The sequence below is a fragment of the Guillardia theta genome, assembly GCF_000315625.1.
Source record: "Guillardia theta CCMP2712 unplaced genomic scaffold GUITHscaffold_62, whole genome shotgun sequence".
In the NCBI taxonomy this organism is placed as follows: domain Eukaryota; class Cryptophyceae; order Pyrenomonadales; family Geminigeraceae; genus Guillardia; species Guillardia theta.
In genome coordinates, this window is record NW_005434612.1 from 373,778 (window position 1) to 393,404 (window position 19,627).

Genomic DNA, 19,627 nt, shown 5'->3' on the forward strand with positions numbered 1-19,627 from the left:
CAGCATCGTCCTACCCTAACGTGATCTTCTTCTCATATCAGATTGCTCTTGCAGCTGCAAAATAGTGCCTTCGTCACTCCCACCGGCCAACCCTCCCTCCTCCCTCCTCCTCCTCCTCCTCCTCCTCCTCCTCCTCCTCCTCCTCCGCCACTCTTCCTCACTTCAATTGCCATCTCCAGCGTCAGCTCTTCGCCTCCTTCGAGGATGGGATCTTTGAGGCCAGTCATCGTCTCTAGGTATCGCGACTCATCCTACCTGTCACCCATCCGTCCGAGGAGGCCGCGACAGCTGCAGCTGGGGGTAGCAAGTCAGACGCAGCCAAGAAAATCTTGCTATACCGCTCCCCTCCCCCTTGGCAGCCGAGCGCTCCCTCTGCATGGCACCAATCAGTCCTCCTGCTCCTCATGAGAAACAAGAGTATCGGACCAGTTCGGCCTCGAGCAATTTTGCCCGAGCATGCTCGAGGTAACGCTGCCTCTCCTCCTCCTCCTTCTGCTTCTTGGCTTCTTCCTCCTGCTGGTTGAAGAATCAAGGAGAGCAAGGAAACATCATGTTGTAGTACAAGTCGCTGCTGCCTGATTTCCTCCTCCCTTTGCCTTTCCTTGATCAATGTTTCCGCTTCTTCCGCTCGCATACGTTCTTCTTCCAGCACCCTGCATCAATTTCAATCTCTTGAGACTGTCCCAAGATGCATGAGGCAACTTCTGTCGCTTCTTCTGCTCGTCGAACTCATCAGCCACCACAAAGATCTCTTGTAGACTTTGCTGGGACAACACGCCATGTAAGCAGCATGAACGCCAAGACGACATGTACTCTGAGTTTCTCGGCCCAATCCTTCAACTCCACGTATCTCTTGTGCAAGTTTAACACCTTCATCGGGGTCATCATGAGGTGACGACTTGTGCTGTCTTCGTTTCTTTCACCTTCTCCTTCATCGCAGGTCCATACCTGAGCAAGAGTCAGCGCCGTACAAGGACAAACACGTGGCTGACGTCTGCAGCTCGGGGTCGGGCTCTATCGCCTTCTTGTACAAGGAATCGACTTTGCCATGGAGCTCGCTGATGTCGCTGAAACAAGCTTGCAAGACCTGCTTCGCTTCAACCTGCGATCAAGGGAATCAGCGAGGTGAAACCTCCTTGAAGCTCCTCACAGCTTGTTCTCCATCCCGTCGAACGGCTTCGACCTTGGAGGCATCCTGCCATCTACCGCAGCGAGTCACTTGATGCCAGAAGAGGGAAGGAGCTCACTCCGAAGCGATTCCCCAGAGCCGCTCCACCTCCTCGCTTGCCTGCGAAGTCATGAGCGATGATGGGTTTCAACCCACGAAGGACCTGCTTGAACGGCGGCCCTTTCACTCTCGCATGCCCTCCTTGCGAGACGTTTTCTGCTTGACGAGAATACATGGCTGACTTTCAAGACCTGACCGTTCCCTCAAAGTGAATGTTTCCGAGCTCAGAACGGCATGTTTCGTCTGGTGAGAGGGAAAATCAAACACTTCTAGAGACAGCAAGCTTTTCTGGTTAGCAACTCCCTTGCATCCTCTTCGACTTTCCTATCTTCTGCTCCCTCTCAATCTCCTCCCTCCTGCTGTTGGCTGCACTTCCCTTACTCCTGCGAAAGCCTCATCATCATCATCATCCTCATCATCATCATCATCATCATCATCATCATCATCATCATCATCATCATCATCATCATCATCATCATCATCATCATCCTCATCCTCATCATCATCATCATCATCATCATCATCATCATCCTCATCATCATCATCATCATCATCATCATCATCATCATCATCATCATCATCATCATCATCTCCATCATCTCCATCATCATCATCATCATCATCTCCATCATCTCCATCATCATCATCATCATCATCATCATCATCATCATCATCATCATCATCATCATCATCATCATCATCATCATCATCATCATCATCATCATCATCATCATCATCATCATCATCATCATCATCATCATCATCATCATCCTTTCCTTTCCCTTCCCCTCCTCGCCCCCTTTCCACCCTCCACCGCAGTGACATTTCCCGCGAATTTCAAACCCCCACCCACCGATGGCATGCAGAACTGACCCCTACTCTAAGGGTCGAACTGAAACTCAAAGCCTAGTGATCGGACTGCTCACTACTGAGCACTCAGTGCGGCCGGGGGCCTATTAGGCCCGGCAGTGCCCCCGGCCCCACTCACCGGGTCTATTGCCAAGTTGTGTACTAAAGTTATGATCAACTACCGGGGGCCGGGCCCAGCCTGACGGTGAGAGTCGGAGTCTGATCTCCCGAGTCCACTGGCACCGTGCACGGCCGCAGAACTGTACTACCGTATGGTGTTCCCAAGAAACACATACTCTGTGAGCAGTGAGCGAGTCAGAGATCATCAAGATGATTACAAGCTGTGAGGCAAATCAAAAAAGGGAAACTATTGACTCAGCCGTTGTGCTGCCAAGGCGCGCCGCCCGGCCGCCGGCAGCAACGTACGGTCACGTCTCGGTAGGCTGCGCACGTACACTGAGGGACCAATAGCCTAGTACGGTCACAACTTCAGTGGCCCAGTGGCAAGTCGGAAGTCACAAGCCAACACAGTGACATCATGTCTTTTTACTCAAAGGCCAGTGAGGATCATCGGATGCCATCGTGATGGCTGACCCGAGCAGTCTCTGATCAGTTTTTTACTCAACTTAGCGTTTGACTAGCGTTTGACCAGAGGCATTGTCAAAGAAAAAAATGGAAACCCTGGCCCTCTTCCTCACCCCACCCCAATTCACAGGGTATAAGGAGGGTCCTCAAGGCCGACCGAGACGAGGCAAGGATTTGGCTCGCGTCCCTTCTATCCCTCCTTGTACCCCCCTTCCCGCTCCCCTGTCCTCTCTCTCTTCCTTCTACCATCTCTCTCTTCCTTCTATCTCCTCTTCTTTTCCAGGCTGTGCTTTCATGGCGACTTCCCGCTCTCTCGTAGCAGGTCTTTGTGTGCTGCTAGTTTTCATCGTCTGCTCCGATGCGGAAGAATCGAGTGCCCCAATGCCTGATGACTATGAAGTGCCGGAGGGAGATGTCCTGAAAGGGACTGACATCGAGCCGTGTGAACCTGTGTCGGGAGCAGGTACCGAGGCGAATCCCTTTATCTTTCAAGTGAAGCTCAACTATTTCGTCTCTTCCACTGGATACTTCTCATTCACCAACTGCAAGGGATCGCAAAGGCCAACGATCAAGATCAGGGCCAACTCAACGTACAAGTTTGTTCAGACTGAGAAGACAAACTGGCTACATCCCCTCGGGTTTGCCTACGGCCCTGATGGAGCCCATGACGGGAGGGATGAGTTGGAGCCGGGAGTGAAGCCCCCGGGCAGCAAGTCAAAATGCGATGAGTCCAAGACATGTCAGAGCCCCAGGTATCACGGAGGCAAGAGCGGGGACGTCTTCCTCGGACGCACGGGCCTTCTCTCCACCCCCGAGGATCCGTATGCGGGGATGGGCGACGGTGAGTTCGGGCTGGAAACTTACGAGAGTCACTTCCAAGATCACAGCCTGAGCTTGTGGGCGAGGAACAAGTACAGCGTCTTGCTACGGATCGAGGATGAAGCAACGGCGGAGATCTACTACTTCTGCCACGTCCACAGGTCAGTCCCTGCCCCTTGCTCTCCCCTGCACTGACCGTAGAGCAAGATGGATGAGCGGCAAAATCATCGTCGTCAACCCGGACGGAACCCCACGTAAGAATCAGCAGGACGTCGTGCTGTACAGCCCGACGGTGCTGAGCAGGGACGATGAAGTGTGCGGGACACCCCCAGCTCCGGAGTACGGGGACAACGATGGCCCGGCCAAGTTCATAGGGAAGTGCGAGACGAAGGCCCTGTGCGGTCCTGCAACGACCTTCAAGAGGTGCATGGAGGGGGTGGACTGTCACATGAACTACAACATGCGGGTCACTCATACCGACGACCCGATATCCACCTTCATGCGGCAGATGATCCCCCACCATCAGGTGCTCTCCGCCCCGCTGGTGCTGTGCTGACTCGGTTGACTTGCCGTCTCTCAGAACGCGGTGAACATGGCGAAGGTCGTGTTGAAGTTGGACAAAGAGCACGTGCGGGATGTGGACAAACAGCTCGGGGGTGACGCGTTTGTGGAAAACCTTCTGCTTGACATCATCAACACGCAGAACATGCAGATCATGATGGTGAAGAGAAGCGAAGTCACTTGTGTGAGATACGAACTAACATCCTCCATGTAGATGCACAGTTACCTGGTATGGAAGACAAAGCAAGGAGAGCCGGAGGTGTATGATCAAGAGTGCGCTGAGAAGCTGCAAGACAAGAACCTCATCGTCTGGGCCTTTGCCTGCGTTGGTTTGTGCATCGGAGGGATACTGAGCACGGCGTCGTGGTACGTCTTTTGGCGACGACAGAGGCATGGACAAGGCAAAGATAAGTACAGCCTCGTTCAAGCGACCGCAAGTGTTTCTGCCGTAGCGCCTGCCAGTCAAGTTCAAGTCTCTTGTCAGGGAGAAGCCACAAGTGAGGAGGTGGATATTGCTTTAGCTTAATAGATAAGCTACTTGCGCTTTAGCTAAACGATGATAGAGAATCGTGAGTGAAATCCTAGAATGGAACATAGGGGACCATTGAAAATAGCAGAAGTGAATGAATAATGAAGAACCCTAGATCTGTCTCTTGTATCGCTCGACTCGTCTACTTCTTCAGTCCGCTCCTCTACTTCTTCAATCTGCTCCGTTTCATCTTGATCTGATTGTCCGCCTGCCAAGTCAACAGCGTCAGAATCAACAAGCATGCACATCGGGCAAGCATCGCACCTTGCAAGCATAGACGTCATAACTGCTCTCCCACATGTCTTTGAACTTCACGTAGAGCTGCATGGCTGCGCGAGCATCTTCGATGGGGTCATGGACCCCGTCCTGTATCTTCTGGTTGAGGTGAAAGGCCGCCAGATCCTTCAGCCGGGGCATCCCGTTGCTCCCAGCTTGGCGAAGAACTTTGAACTTGGCAGTGTCCCGTGTGCTACGGACAGGGTGGCTGAGCATGAGAACGCTGAGATCGTTGCGGAGAGCATGCCCGACCAGAATCTTGTCCTTGAGCAGGGAGCTGACCTCTTGCTGTACGGTCTCCAGCGGAACGGCTCCTGCCTCCTCCTTCAGGTCGTCAAGGGTGAGGCCGGTAATGTGGGAGCGGAGGTCGGTCACTTCCTGGGAGGGGATGACGTTGCGGAAGTAGATGACGTCCAAGAACTCGTTGACGATGGTGACACGGGCCAGGCAGCTGTCCCTTCCTCGTTCCCCGACGCCAACCATCTCGCAATCCAGAGACACGGCTTTCGTGACCTTGGCATTCTTCTCCTTCTCTTTCATCTCCTCCAGGTCCATCCTCTTGTAGTCCTCGATTGTCTTCTTGAGCAGCTTATCTTTCTCTGCCGCCTCCAGGATCTTGGCTGTCTTCTCATCCAGCTTCTGCGTCGTCTTCGTCTCTACCTGACAAGCTCGAATGTGCATCGAAGCAAAGCTCGTCTTAGTCTTGTGAGTTGTCTTTCCCTTCTTCAAGGCCTTGTTTGCGTCTCGCAAGTTGAAGAAAGTGACGTACCCAAACCCTCTCTTCCTCCTCTCCTTGTCTCGGATCACCCCAGCACTCGCCACTTCACCAAACCGTCGAAAATGTTCTCTCAGCTCCTCAGAGTCAAGCTCTCTGGTCCCTCCAACAAACAACTTCCTACCTCCGAAGGGAGACTTTAGGGAAGGGTTAGCCGACACATTGGCATCCGCCGTTGCCACCGAGTTGTTGGCTGTTACGTTGATCGTCTCTTCATGAAGATCTTCTGAGATATTGCTCTCCATCCGAGGAACTTTTCTTGATCCCGTTAAACTCACCATGTCCCCAGCATTCTTGAACTGAACGGCGACCCTTCCTCTCGTAAATTTGTTCTCGAAGCTTGCCAACACGTGACCATCTTTCATGATGCAGATGCTCCTGTTGTCCGGAACAAACCGGAAGGAGACTTCATCCCCCTCCGAGAAGTTTGCCCCTGAGATTGACAGCAGGCTTCCCCCGTCCAGGATCCTCCCGTTGGTCACCAGGTACGTCACGAGCCCGGTCATGTTGAGGTTGCCCCACCAGCAAGAGAGAGGAGTGTCGTCCTTGTAGCACTTATGAGAGACGAGGCCGAAGAACAGCAGGCTCTTCATCTTGACGATGTTCAGAACAACTTCTTGGGACTGATCGAACCGGAAAGATCTCTTCGATAACACCGTGGGGTACTGCTTCTGCAATACGCTGTCCACCTCCGCTTTCACCACGTTGTTGCCCTTTGGATCGATTGAAGTCCAGAAGTTCAGCTCTTTCGACCACTCCTCCTTTCTCAACGCATACTGGTCATCCTCTTGCTCCTGGTCAGGGTTCTTGGATCGAGCCAGTTTCTTGTCCTTGATGCACTTCAAGAGCAGCCCAGTCAGTACTGCGCTCTTGTTCCTCACTCTCCGCTTGAACGACTTTGGTTTCATCAGATACTCTTCGAACTCCCTCAAGGCATTCACGAGTGTTATTCGCTTCCCTGCCTTCTTCAGTTGAACAATGTATGTCTTCACCTTAGAGTCCAACTCCTCGTATCGACAGACCCCGGTGCTGTTCAACCGGCGGAGGATTTGATCTGGATTCGTCAGCTTATCAGAGGTTACAGCTGAGACGTTGTTTGCCGGCCTTCCTGCTGAGCTAGCATTCTTTTCCTCTTCAATCACTTCAGAGCTAACCGTCGCCTCCTCCTGCCCCCATTTCTCCTTGTACGCCTTCAGCTTCCTCGACCGAATGTTGAGCAGGTTCAGCTTGCGCTGGAAGGAAGATCTCAACGCTGCACCGCTCTTCTTCTGCTGATGGATGGGCGCCTCCGCCCTTGCTGGCCTCCACCTGTTGGACCGCACGGGAGCCCTCCCTCCTCGCTCCCGGAGAAGGAAAATCCCAACGCAAGAGGTTTGTTGGCGGAGTTGTTGCTCTTGCTGCCAGTCTCCATTCAAGCTGAGGAAAGATGTGGAGATCAAGAAGATTGTGAGCTGCAAGCAGAGCCTTTGGTTGGAGCTGCTCATCCTGTTCAAACCATGGTACTGCCTTGAAGGAACTCCGGACTCAACCTTTTTCTCCAGTCAAACATTGAGCATCCTAATCAAAATCTCCCTCTCTATCAAACATGCCTTTCGTCATGCACATTCCGTCCCTTTCTCCTCTCCCTCCGCTCCATCATCTCCTCTCTCCTCTCTCCTCTCCCCTCTGTTGCCGCTGCTGCTAGTCGAAATTGCCATGGCCGCATCTCATGGACCTCATCCCCTTCGGCCCCAGGGCCGGCCCCAGGGCGGCAGCCAGGGCGGGGCCGGCCGGCCAGGGCCCGGCCACCACCGCACCAAGCGGCTGGGCTGCAGTGCCGGCTAGGCTGCCGGACTTCAGCAGTGCAGCTTGCGGCCGGACTGCCGGACCTGCTGCCGGACCCTCTCTCAGCCGCTCAGCAGTGCCCGGGCCCGGAGTTGCCAGGTCACAATCTGTGGCACGGTGCCCAGGCCTGGAGGTGTCACCGTCACGGCTCACATGGCATTTTTAGTTACAAGACGATGAAAGTACATGATAGCTTGAAGCCTTGAAGCTAGGCGAAGGGGCCCCAACCGTAATAAGCTCTGTATGAGGGACGTGCTCCGTCAGCAGATGTTCAGGAAATAGGATAACAACAAACCTTGCAAGAATGTCTCTTGAGGTTGCGATCTGCAGGAGAGCATCTACTTGCTCGAAAGGATTCAGCTCCTGCTTTGTCGAGCATCCCCCAGCATTCTTCGCACGGTCAACGAGTTGATTCAAGGGTCGAACCAAGCCCCGAACTACATCCGTCTTGTTCCTTTCGATCTCACTCTTCACAATCTCGAAGGGATCTTTCCCATCTAGCTTATCCCTCACAACCTGCAAACCTCTCATAACGTGTTCTCCTCCTTGTCACAACCTACATGGATACACTGCAGAGCTTCTTCTTTCTTGGCCAAGACCGGATCCTTGGCGAACATGGAGAGCACATGAAGCAAGGTTCTCCGATGGTCTCGGAGGGTCCTCAGCACTCTAGCCATCGTGTGCTTCATGCTTCCTTTAGCATCGACAGGGTAGAGCACCCCCATGAACTAGCAGCAGCCTCAGGTTGCCTCCGTCACAACCTCCTCCTCACCTGAGGGGTCATCCGGAACGGAACCAGCTCGGGGATGGGCAGCTGGATGGTCGCGCTTCCGAACGCATGCCCGAAGTCGATGCCGAGGATCCTGCCGTCCTCGAGGACGAGAGAGTTGCCGAGGTGCCTGTCCCCTGCCCGCACGTGTTACTAGTGTCAGCGCCATCAGTCAGGTATCGCACCTATCCCAACAATGTAGTGACAAGCGTTCATGGCTGCAAGAGTCTTGATGAATTTCGACCTCTTGTCGTACTCCTCCTGTCGAACAAGCCTATCATCGCACCTAAACCTCTTCGCCTTTCTCACCTTTGCGGTTCTTGTTCCAGACAGCAGAGAATTGCGAAAATTGAGCTGGTCCAATTGATCAATGAGCCTGTTAAACTTCTGGGTGATGTCTTCGTGTTTCATAGACTTGGACCAAAGAGTCACAAACAAAGGATCTCTTTCACTTGTCTTGTCCAAGTACATATTGAGGTATCCAGTTTTGCCTTTCTGATATTGCCTGTGCAAAAACGTCAACAACTCGATGACAAAATGCCTCCAAACGCGCTGACAACCCAAATCCTGCCACTCTCTCTACCACCACAAACACTGAGGTTCTACGAGGAGCGTCATCCTACCTCGTCTCGATGAACTGCTCTAAAGTTCGAGTTCCCTCCACGTACTCGAGGAGGCCCATGGACTTGCTCAAAGTCACAACGGAGTAGGTGATGAGGCTGAGGCTCTTCTTGGAGCAGTTGGCGTCTGACGCCATGAGGCGATTCATGATGCCGAACACTTGTTGCAGCCGTTCGTCTTGCCTCAGGTCTTCGCCGCCCTTCACTATCCACCTGTGATCTTTGCCGTCCGACCCTCTCAACGAGATTCTCACTGGTCTTCTCAGGGACGAGAAGAAAGTCATCCGGTCGTCAAGTGACATGAGCTTGGGGCACTGCGACTCGGACAGCAAGGTTGGTACCCCGATGACTTGATAGGGAATGATCACCGCTTCCTCATCATCAAACTTTCCCTCGAACTCAGAGAGGTACGTGGAGTACATCGTGACAGTCTCTTTGTCACTGAATTTCTGCTTCCATTCTTCTCGGAGTTGTTTGTCAGACAGGCCATTGGGTCTGTTCTTTTTCTCCGCTATCTTATTGAAGAAAGACTTGAAAGTTGATTCTTTCAACAACTCTTTTCTGATCTTACTCGCCTCCAGACGGTCTTTAAAGTCCGATACCATCAGTGACATCTGATTTCGCGCCTCCGCAGTCATCACTTTTTTCAATACGTTTTTCTCAACGTCCATAATCTGCTGCAGGGGGTCCTGCAGTAGACGAAAAGCGCCGCGAACGTCATCAAGCGTCTTCCGATTGACTTTCAACTTGTTGAACAGTTGATCCTGTCCAGAATCAGGCTTGTCTCCAAATTCTGTTTGAAAAGCTAAATAAACTGCCTGCGGGTAAAGAAGAGACAGTTCACGGATGAGAAAAGCGCTCAGATTGTCGTCCGAGAATTTCTTGTGGAAGAAGATGATTTGTGGCAACCATTGGATGAATGGTTGTACTGAAAACTTCCTCGACTCAAACAAGCTTGCAATGTTATTTCGCTCTGCGGTTCCTATCATCTCCACGATCTCTAGAAATCGTGGTAGATAATCTTTCGCCTTATCAAAGCCAAACGTGATGGCTGAAAGTAAACTCTCGAGGAAGATGTCCAAATACTTCTTGTCATCGCCGACAATCCTGACTGTGACTTGATCGCATTCCATCGCCTTCTGTGCGTCGTCTGATTTGTCGCTTGCCTCCCCATGCATCTTCAGTTGCTTGTCACACCAGACAGCGGCATGGAAGTGCGTCTTAGCCAGGTACTTCAGCCGGATCCCCCCGGACTCCGAGAGCTTCTCGCTCTCATGCCTCGCGAGCTCCAAGCGTCTCAGCGCCTCGTCCTGCTGGTCGAGGTGATCAAACAGTTGTCCTTGGCGGAGGAGACCTTTCAGCCGCCATCGCATGTTCTCGTCGCCCTGCTGGGGGGTGCGGGTCAAGGCGTCATCCATCTTCTCTATGAAGTGCTTGTAGGTCTCAGGCAACGTGCTCGAGGCCTTGAACGACGCAACCTTCACCTTTCTGCACCAATACTCCAAGCTGCTCAGTTGTGGAGTCAGCTGGTTGGCTGCTTTGGACGCAAACTGGTTGTTGTACCTCGCCGCCATTGCCGCGAGCTTCAACGAGATCTGCATTTTCATCTCATCGCACATACCTTGAGCCCCCAGCTCAGAGCCAAGGGCGCGGGACTCGGCATGCCTCAACAAGATGTATCGGCTCATCAAGATCTGGTCCCATCCCAACCCCTGACTTCTCGAAGTGCTCTTTGGCTGCCTCCTCCTCCACTTGGCCAGGAGCCCCTGGAGCTCCGAGGCGTCTCCGGCCGAGTGCAGGTACTCGTCGAACTCGATGAGTCTTTGAAGCTCGACGATCTTCTTGCTCTTCATGCCCTCCCCGAAGTTCACACTACGCTGCCAAGAGGAGCAGTAGTTGGAGATGCCTCGTCGCACAGCCTCCTCACACTCGGGCGTGATCTTCGGGTTGCCCAGCAGCCTCGCCAGCGCGTGCTCGTAAGAGAGCTCGGTCTGCAGCTGCGGCCCCTCCGTCGCTGACCCGGCGCTGATCAGGCTCGTGATCGTGCTCACCTTCGAGCTCCGCGCGTCCCCGAAACGATCAAAGTCTGTGAAGATGTGGCCGACCTGACACTTGAGGAAGTTGCGGAGAGACTTCCAGTTCTCAGGTTTGAGGAGCTCCTTGTCGAAAGACTGGGAGGACTCATCGTCCGGCTCGTACTTGTTGACGATCCAGGACTCGAGGTCAGCGAACTTGAGGCTCTTCAACAGACTCTCTTCCATCCCTCGCTCGCAGATCTCGACGACGGGCTCGGCAACGTCTTGCTTGGACAGGAGGGCATCGTAACACGAGATTGCTTCCTCGAATCGTCCATCCACTTCGAGGTTCAGCGCCTTCAAGGCTTGTCTGTTCCCGTCGTCCGTCGACAAGAACTTTTCATAGATGCCAATCTCCATGTCACTTTCTTCCAGCATGGCGTACAAGGCTGAGAGCGGCAGCCAGTCGGAGTCGTCAACTTCTGTGTGCTTCCTCTTTCCGTCTTGCTTCTTGCTCGCATCCTCCAATTTCAGGATGGCGTTCTCAAGCGTCAGGATGCCGTCGTAGATGCACTCTGACTTGCTCTTGCAGATGTTCACGATGGATCTTGAGTCGATGGGGACGTCAAACTTCCGACTGATGCTGAGCAAAGTGGAGAGGACGATGGGGGATTGGAAGGAAGCAAAGCATAGAGCTCTCCCGACAAGCTCTTTCAGCTTGTCTCCTCTATCTCCCAGTACCCTCTGTATGGCTTCTTTCTCCTTCACAATCACCATTGCTTTTTGCACCATTCCCTCCCCCTTCTCCTGTTCCTTCTTCCCCTTTCCCTTCGCCGGCAATTCCTTCATTTTTTGCTTCTCTTGTTCTTTCTGCTCCTTCTCCTTCTCCATCGCCGTTTTCGTTTTCTTCACCAGCGCATTGATGTACTCCAGAATCACGATGTTGCACAACTGGTCGTCGTGAGAGGCTGCAAGCTTCAGCAGCGTTACTAACTCTCCTTGATTGATCTCTATAAAGGGGACCTCTCCATGCATGTACCGACGACACATGGAGATCTTCAAACGCCGCTTTAGCTCCGCTTGCTCCTTTCGCTGACGATTCTCAGCCGCTATTCGAGCCATGCGGATCTTGAAGATATTCGAGGCAAACTTCCCCTTGAGGGCTCGGGCCCTGTCTCGCTCGGGGCCCTGTCTCCGCCATTTCTGCAGTCTCTCGAGGGTCTCAGCGGACTGCCACTCCTTCAGTCCATACATCAGCCTGTTGGTTTGCCCGTCCTCCTCAACCTCCATGGTGTCGCTCGTAGCAAGGGTGAACGTGCTCTCAGCCGTGCTGCTCCCGATCCCTCTCCTTTGCCGAGATGCGAACTGACTCTGAGAGACCCAGGTCGCTGTGAAGGTGGAGGTGAGGGAGAGGTCGAGGTACTGGAACTGCAAGTCAGGGACGAGCGGTTTGTCGAACAGCTTCAAGTCGACAGCCTCACAAGACTCCAGCATGAAGTGACTCACGCTGCGCAACCAGATCTCCCCGACGTTCTTCCCGTCAACCCTGGAGAAGTCTTCCAGCAGGTGCAGGAGCATCTCGAGCGGCTGCTCGACCTTAATCTTGCCTTTGTACCATCTCAAGAAGAAGCTCCTCGCCTCTTCTTTCGGATCTCCAAGGGAAACCAGGAGCCGTTTGTGAACCTCCTGCCTCAGTTCACCGATCTGACTTTCCTTGTGGTCGAGGTTGGCACAGCGCTCGACAACGTCGTGGAGCGTCATGAAGTAGTGGACCCGAAGGTTGTCAGGTCCCTTGCAGAAGACGTCGTGGAACGTGAGGAGGCTCCTGGTGATGTCCACGAGTTGCAACGGATCGAGGGTTGGAAGCAGAGCCCCTGAGGAGTCCTGGGCATCTGCCAGCGGGTCCTCTGGCCTTCCGTTCAAGAGACGGAAGAAATTCAGGTGCGTCTCTCGACTCTTGGATATGGCCGTCTTGGCGTCCATCGCCACCTCTTGCAGCTGGGTCCTCTGCTGCCGCCCCTCCTCGTCCTCCTCTCTAAGATCTCTGAGGCCTCTGAGATGCTTCACCTGCTTCATCTTGATCTCCAGCTTCTCCGACAGCTTCTCGTGCACGTTCCTCTCGTTCACCCTCAGGTGCGAGTGCGCCCATGTCGCCGCCTTGGGGTATCGCTCGCAGAGGCTGCGGATGCAGACGATGAGCTGGTCGACTTTGTCGCTCTTTGCCAACGCGTGGACCTGCTTCACGATGCTCTTCTCCACCTCACTCCTGTCTTCTGCTACCATCAAACCCAGCCATGCCCCGCACAACAAGCTGGATGGTTGAAGAAATCTGCGAGAGATGTACTTTCGGTTCTCAGCGTTCGATTCTTGGGATGGCGACATGAAGGTAGTCAACAAGGTTCCCAGCGCTCTGACTTCATCTTTCATCTCGCGGCTCTCAAGTCGATTCCATCGCTCCCCTGACTGGTGCTTCTCTTGAATCTCGGTCAGATAGATGTACCTCTGGAACTGAAACCCGATCAGGACGCCAATCGAATCTCTCGCCTCGTAGAGCTCCTTTATCTTGAGCAAGTACTCGTGCAATTCTTGTGCAGTCGCGTACTTCCGCCAAGGCAGGAGGAGCCTGATGAAGAGTGAGAATGAAGGGTTGCTCTTGCTGGGTTTGACTTTGCGGTGGATGATGTTCGACATTAGGTAGAGCAGGAAGGACCAGCATCTCCTCCTCTCCTCCTCAATCAGCGCCGTCCCTGCCAGCTCCTCTCGAGAAAACCAGACACGCTGAGCCTGAGCGACGAGTTTCATCTGGAAGCGCGTGTAGGGCGCCTGGTTGTCGCGATGATCCCCGTGCATGTACGTGTCGGGATGGAAGAAGACCTCGAAGATCTTGTGACTGTTGCCCTTCAAGATCTCTTGACATCTCGTCAGCTTGCAGTAGTTCAAGACAAACTTGAGGAAGAAGATCCTGACCAGGGACGACTGGTCGGCATCTTGAATCAGAGACAGGACACCGCTCAGGATCGAGCTTGCTTTTTCAGCGTACTCCTTCCCCTTCTGCTCAAAGGACAGCAGGGCGAAAGCGAGAGCGTACATGCATTCGTGGTGGTCAAGCCGATCCCCATCAATCCGGAAGTTGTACAGGCTCGAGGAGGAGATATCCCGCGGTCTGTCCGCCTGACCAGCCTCCTCTTCTAACTCAGACAGCGTCAGCTTCCAGACTTCCTGGCTGCTGTCGAAGTTGGTTGCGGTGAGTGACATCGTCTGCACGCCCTCCTCGTTCTCTTCGTTGGTTTGCTCGATTGTGTTGTCTTGGAAGTCCCTTATGGCTGACTCTCTCGGTTCGTACATGCTTTCAGTGTCAATGATGGCATTCCAGGACCAGTTCTTGATCAAGAACTTGTGGAACAGCTCTGATTTCGACTGCGTTCGTGCAAAAACAGCACAGAGAGTACTGTGACATGTGCGATAACAGTCTTTCGCAAGGTTCACATCGGTAGATGATATTTCTGCTGAGCAAACTTTGCACAGCCCGACTATCAGATCCTTTGAAATGTGATTTTGTGAATCAGTCGCTAGACAGTGTAGCTTGTTGACAATGTCGTCGTAATTCAACCTGAGGTACACCATCCTGACTACCTGGAAAGTACAAGTTATCTTGTTGAACTCCTCGTCTGTGAACTTGGATCTTCCCTTGAGCAGCTCCACACAGTTGGTGATCATGCGGTAGCAGTTTTGAAACAGAGACACAACGCTGTCCTCTGTCATCGTCACGAGGCCTCTAGCGCAAACTTCTTTGAGCGCCCATCTGTACGCGAGCCCGTTGTCCTGTCGTCCTGAGATGGTCTGACACTTCTGGAGAGCGAAGTAGATGGCGTCCTCCCGATCTCGATCTGAAAGGGCCGCGAAGAAGCCATCCAGCGCCAGGTCCACTTCCCCCTTCTTGTGATTCGACTGGTGAGCCTGGAAGAGAGCGGATTGGATGATGTCGAGGACTTCTACCTTGTTCGCACCCTGCACGAATTGAAGGATCTCTTTGAAGTAGCTCTCGTTGTCCACGCTAATGGGCTGACCCTCAGTGTCGGTCTTCAAGCTCAGGCGCAAGTATCGGTTGAGACAGGTGGTGATATGCGTTCGTTCACAATCGAACTGCATCAGGTCTATCAGCAGAGGAACCAAAACTTTGAACTCCTCCAAGAAAGGTTTCGCGTCAAGAACGGCACACGCCCAATCCCGGAATGGTCCGACGACTCTTTTCACGTCCTCGTCGCCATCTTTGATATCCATGAGGAAGTTCAAGCTCTGCCTCAGAATCACCATCGTCTCCTTGAGCTGTAGACGGGAGACACTCAACATGCTCTGCAGCGCCTCTCTGGAGACGATGAAGCTGAACGCAATTCTTTCCGCTAGCTTCCTACCCGCCGGCCACAGATTTTGTCTGCTGCATGTTTCCAGCATGTTGTTGAGCATTCCAAGTGTCTTGAGGCTGCTTGTGCACTCTATCTCGTCAATGTGCCATATGAAGTATCGATCGTATGTTTGCCTGTACTGCAGGTAGAGGTTGCTCATCGTCTTGATTGCTTCCCCTCCTTCCATCACAATGATGCCTTGAAAGCACTCGCTGGGCTTGTTGCTCAGCTCCAACGCAAGCTCTACAAACTCTGGAGGGTATCCGTCATTGAGCTGCATCCATTCAAACATTTTCTCAGCAGTCTGTGACTGCATTCGTTTCTCCTCAGTCGCAAAACCTCTCTTCAGTAGTAGAGCTCGTCCTTTCAAGAAGATGCTGAGCTCTCCATGTCCAAACGTTTCAAAAGACTTACAGAATTTGTCCATCAGGAAGAATTCGTACTTCTTCTCCAGATCACACAAGGAGCTTTGTAAGGCCTCCTTTAACACGTTGCAAGAAGATATGATTGCCAGAATCTCATCTAGAGTGATAAGCACATCTTGATCCAGAATCTTGCTTGCGTTCTCTACGTCTTTCACACCAAGTGGACACAAACAATTCAGAAGGAACACAGAACACAGAGGCTTGACAAGTCCAGGTGCTGCCTTTGAAGTTTTGAGCGCCACATGTTTGAAGATGCTCTGACAGAGCACGAGCTCCACCTTCACAGCTTGCCAAGATCGAGTTGACCTCTTGGCCTCTGCTGGAGAGTTTTTGGAAGGTTCCCCATTCGTGACATAATCCGATTCATGAGGTAGATGTTGTACGAACTGATCAAGTGGGAAAGTCTTGAAAAGTTTGTCCAGATCAAAACCGAGCGATTCCAACCACAGGAAGTTCTCAAACATCAAACTAGCACCTACTTTCTGCACGTCAACAAACTCTTTGAGGGCAGAGAGAAGCCGCTTCTCATCAAAACGTCTCCCCAGGTGAGTGTCACCAGCTTCTGTGCGGAGTCGCTGGATCAGCTGCCGGCAAGATGTCCTCATGGTTGGTTGTGATGAGACCATCCCCTGCATCACATGCTTCCCGTACATCTCCAAGTCTTGAAGCTTCTCCGACACATCAGCCGTGGCACAGTTGACGAGCAGCGTCTCTGCAAACTCAAGCGCCTGCAACAGGCTTCTAGCCGCTTCGAGCGAGCGATCATCGGTCGACGTATACTTCAATCCCAACAAGCAGTAGGTGTTGAGTTTCGCGACATTTTCCGCAATGAATTTGTTGTAATCTTGTGCTTTCTCAGACAAGACCGTGGCGAGACGAATGACAATCAAAGAGCCCGTGTGCCGTTGACTAGCATCAGGATGTGTCAGGATGCCATACACTCGATTGATTAGAACAGCAAGTACTCCACCTTCCCAACCTTTCTCCTCCTCCTTGGCATGACGAGATTTCTTGTGCTCTTGCTCGTCCTGACCGAGAAACATTTCGAGCATCAGACAGGCCCACCTTGAGGCCTCTGGCGTTGTGCAGGACTCCTGGATGACGACATCGAAGATGTGAACACAAACAGCCCGATACTTGTTGCGCTCCCGAGCCAACCACTTTATGATCTCCTCGTTGAGAGACTGAAAGATCGTCTTGATCTGTTTGGTCACATCAACGCTCAGCTTCATCACTTGTGCATACAACGCTCCAAACATGCTCATCAGCGCATTTAAGTTTTCAGGGCTCTCGCTGTTCTCCTTCAGCTCTCCGATGACGAGGCATGTCAAGGTGTGCAGACATTCAGCAAACGTTACTCTAGCTTGCCGCTCGGACGACTCAGATACAACTTCAGAAATGCGCGACGTGATCTTGTCAAGGCACAACTCGCCCATCGGCCCTTTCTTCAACTTGATGAGCTGTTGGAGAGCAGAGCGCCTGGCCGCATGCGTCTGCTGGTCCTTAGGCTGGAGGTCGTTCCACATGAGGTGACTTGTTTTGCCGATGATGCGGATTGCTCGCTGAGAAGAGTCCAGGACGAGGTCTGCGCCCTTGTGCTCTGAGACAGCCTTCTTCCTTCTGCTCAGATCTTGTCTCCTTCCTCCCGCCTTCCTCACGCTCACTCCTGTACTAGAGTCCCTGCCAAATGCAACGTGAAGCTCCACGAGTCTGCAGATCTCCATCAGCTGATGTTGGAGTTCTGGTCTGTCAACTTCTATCCATCCCTCGACAAACTCCAACGTTCGGTCAAGCAACGAAGGCTCGGCGAAACCTACGGACAACGATCGTCGGAGCACCCGAAAGTGCACTGGAAAATCGACGAACCCCATCGGGATGGCAAGGATGAACTCGAGGCGACTGAAGAGATCGTCCTCCTCTTGCTCCTGCTCACAAGCCTTGGATACCTGGGAAGGTTGTCAAGGCATGCCCTCAGGACGCAACAGAGCCTTTCACCTCGTTGGAAAACTGCTGGAGCTCGACCATATCCTTCAAGAAAGTCCTGAGCTCCTCCGACTTGAGGCAAATCCGGATGCTCTTGGTAAGGAGCTTCAAGAGCCCGCAGAGGGTTGTATCCTTCATGGCCAGGAGAAGGAGGGACCTTGTGAACGACTTGATATTGAGCTTCGACCGGATTGACGACTCATCCTTCTCTAACCTGTCAAGCACTCCAGAGCAAAGATCTGTCAGGTTGATGTAACGATCAAAGTCCTTCTTATTTCTGCGAGATGTGGCGTGTGCTTGAGAAAAAGCAAGCTGGTCATTCAAGCCATCTGCTGCACCGATCGACAAGTCCAAGGAGTTCAGCAGGGTGATGGTGTGGCTTAGAAGCTGATTGTAGATCTCAAACTGCACACGATCCACCCTCTCTGTCTCTCCGCCCTCGGCTTCTGTTCCCCCGCTTCTCAAGTTTCTTTCAATCCAGTCTACCTGCTTTGAATTCAAGACGGACGTCCAAAGGTGGACGAGAGAGAAGCAAGGCTGGTCCTTCAAATCGTCAACCGCTCTCTTCCCTGGAGGAGCGTGGTTTTCATCTCGCCTTGGCTCAATGCTGATAGGCAGAGCTACAGGCACCAGAGACGCGCTGGACAAGTTGCTAGCAGAAGAGAACATGATCGAGCAGTAGAGCAAGAACCAAGCTCTCTCATGCAAAAATTGTTTTTTCTGCATGATGGAAGGGTATGAACTGAAAAGATATCGAACAATATCAGATATGAACCATGAGCAATCTTGCTTCTGAACAGCTTGCTGTGAGAAACTTCAGATCCCTCGGTGACTCTCAGTGACAAATCAAGTTCTCACCGGCAGGTTCATGAAGATGTTTGCGATGGACATAACAAATTCAGGCAAGATCTCATTGACCTTATCATCCTCATCGTTGTCATCTTCCTTGCTCAGAAACAAGTTCCAATACAGCAGGCTGCTCGGCAGGAAGTCATCTAAAATGCTCATGTTGTACTTCGCTGCATGCCATGCCAGCGATCCCCTTCCTCTGAACGACAAGGAGATGCATTTAAGGTCTTGCTCTTCCATGAGCTCAGTGTACGTCGTGTTCAGCATCGACACCTCTTCTGCCGTCTTGATGTACTTCTTGACTTCGCTGGTCCAGGTGTCGAAAGCTGTCAGGGCTGCAGATCGCACGTCCCTGTTGTTGTGCTTGCACCACTTCAAGAGGACCTCACAGATCTTTGGTGCGTTTGCAATCTCTGTCATGTACCTTGCAAGATTCATTGCGTGTTCCCCCAGCAGCTTCAAGGATGCCTTGACAACATCGTAACGCTCAATCTTGGCCGGTCCCTCCAGTGCGCTCCACATCTTGGCTGCGCAATCTCTCATCAGCGGCGCGCTGCTTCCCTCGATGTCCTTGAAGCGGAAGTGCGTCAACAGCCCTCTCATCCCCATGAGACATCCTGCATTAGCTCGCAGAGTTTTCGCCGTCCTCATGTAAGAGGAGAGCGCGTTCCTGTAGTACTCGTACGCTGTCTTGTTCCCTGACATTTTGCACGTGTCGAGGGCTTGCGGGTGTAGGAAGCAGAGGCAGTTGCAAGCTTCAATCACTTCTGAAAGCAACGTTGCATGTTTCGATAGCTGACTGTCGAACAGATTCTCAACAACAAACTTGCAAACATTTGTAATGGTGCTGTTGTACTCGTCGGAGACTTTCTGTCTTGACGGAATCTTTGCGCCCAAGCACATTGCAAGCAGTCGATAGGCATCTGTTTGCTGCAGCATCAGTCAGACTCTTCACCTTAACAGTATGACACGGTGATAACAAGATGGAAGAAAACCCTCACGGAGAACAGAGTTGTGATACTTACCATCTGTGAGTTTCCAAATCTGCAAAATCTGAGGCAGAATTCACAAATATCGTTGAACTGCTTCAAATCTAGGTGAAGGTTTTGTTCGCAAA

The 19,627-nt window shown here is 52.4% G+C and overlaps 3 protein-coding genes across 3 annotated transcripts; 1 reads left to right on the top strand and 2 right to left on the bottom strand.

Moving 5' to 3' along the window:
- Positions 1-20: 20 nt before the first annotated feature.
- GUITHDRAFT_164490 (hypothetical protein) lies at positions 21-1,403 on the bottom strand (the record flags this gene model as incomplete). Its single annotated transcript, XM_005828064.1, has 12 exons — positions 21-54; positions 162-211; positions 256-294; positions 339-372; positions 427-516; positions 563-653; positions 703-764; positions 814-870; positions 924-948; positions 993-1,102; positions 1,133-1,195; positions 1,248-1,403. Coding segments are annotated over 12 exons (810 nt in total), but the record flags the coding sequence as incomplete, so codon positions are not given.
- Positions 1,404-3,043: 1,640 nt separating this feature from the next.
- On the top strand, positions 3,044-4,568 carry GUITHDRAFT_112878 (hypothetical protein; the record flags this gene model as incomplete). Its single annotated transcript, XM_005828065.1, has 4 exons — positions 3,044-3,642; positions 3,683-4,007; positions 4,062-4,202; positions 4,257-4,568. 4 exons carry the CDS (start codon positions 3,044-3,046, stop codon positions 4,566-4,568), a joined length of 1,377 nt encoding a protein of 458 aa, XP_005828122.1.
- Positions 4,569-4,802: 234 nt separating this feature from the next.
- GUITHDRAFT_75058 (hypothetical protein) lies at positions 4,803-5,387 on the bottom strand (the record flags this gene model as incomplete). The annotated part of the gene is made up of 1 exon (XM_005828066.1): positions 4,803-5,387. The coding sequence occupies one exon, from the start codon at positions 5,385-5,387 to the stop codon at positions 4,803-4,805; it is 585 nt and encodes a 194-aa protein (XP_005828123.1).
- Positions 5,388-19,627: the final 14,240 nt, after the last annotated feature.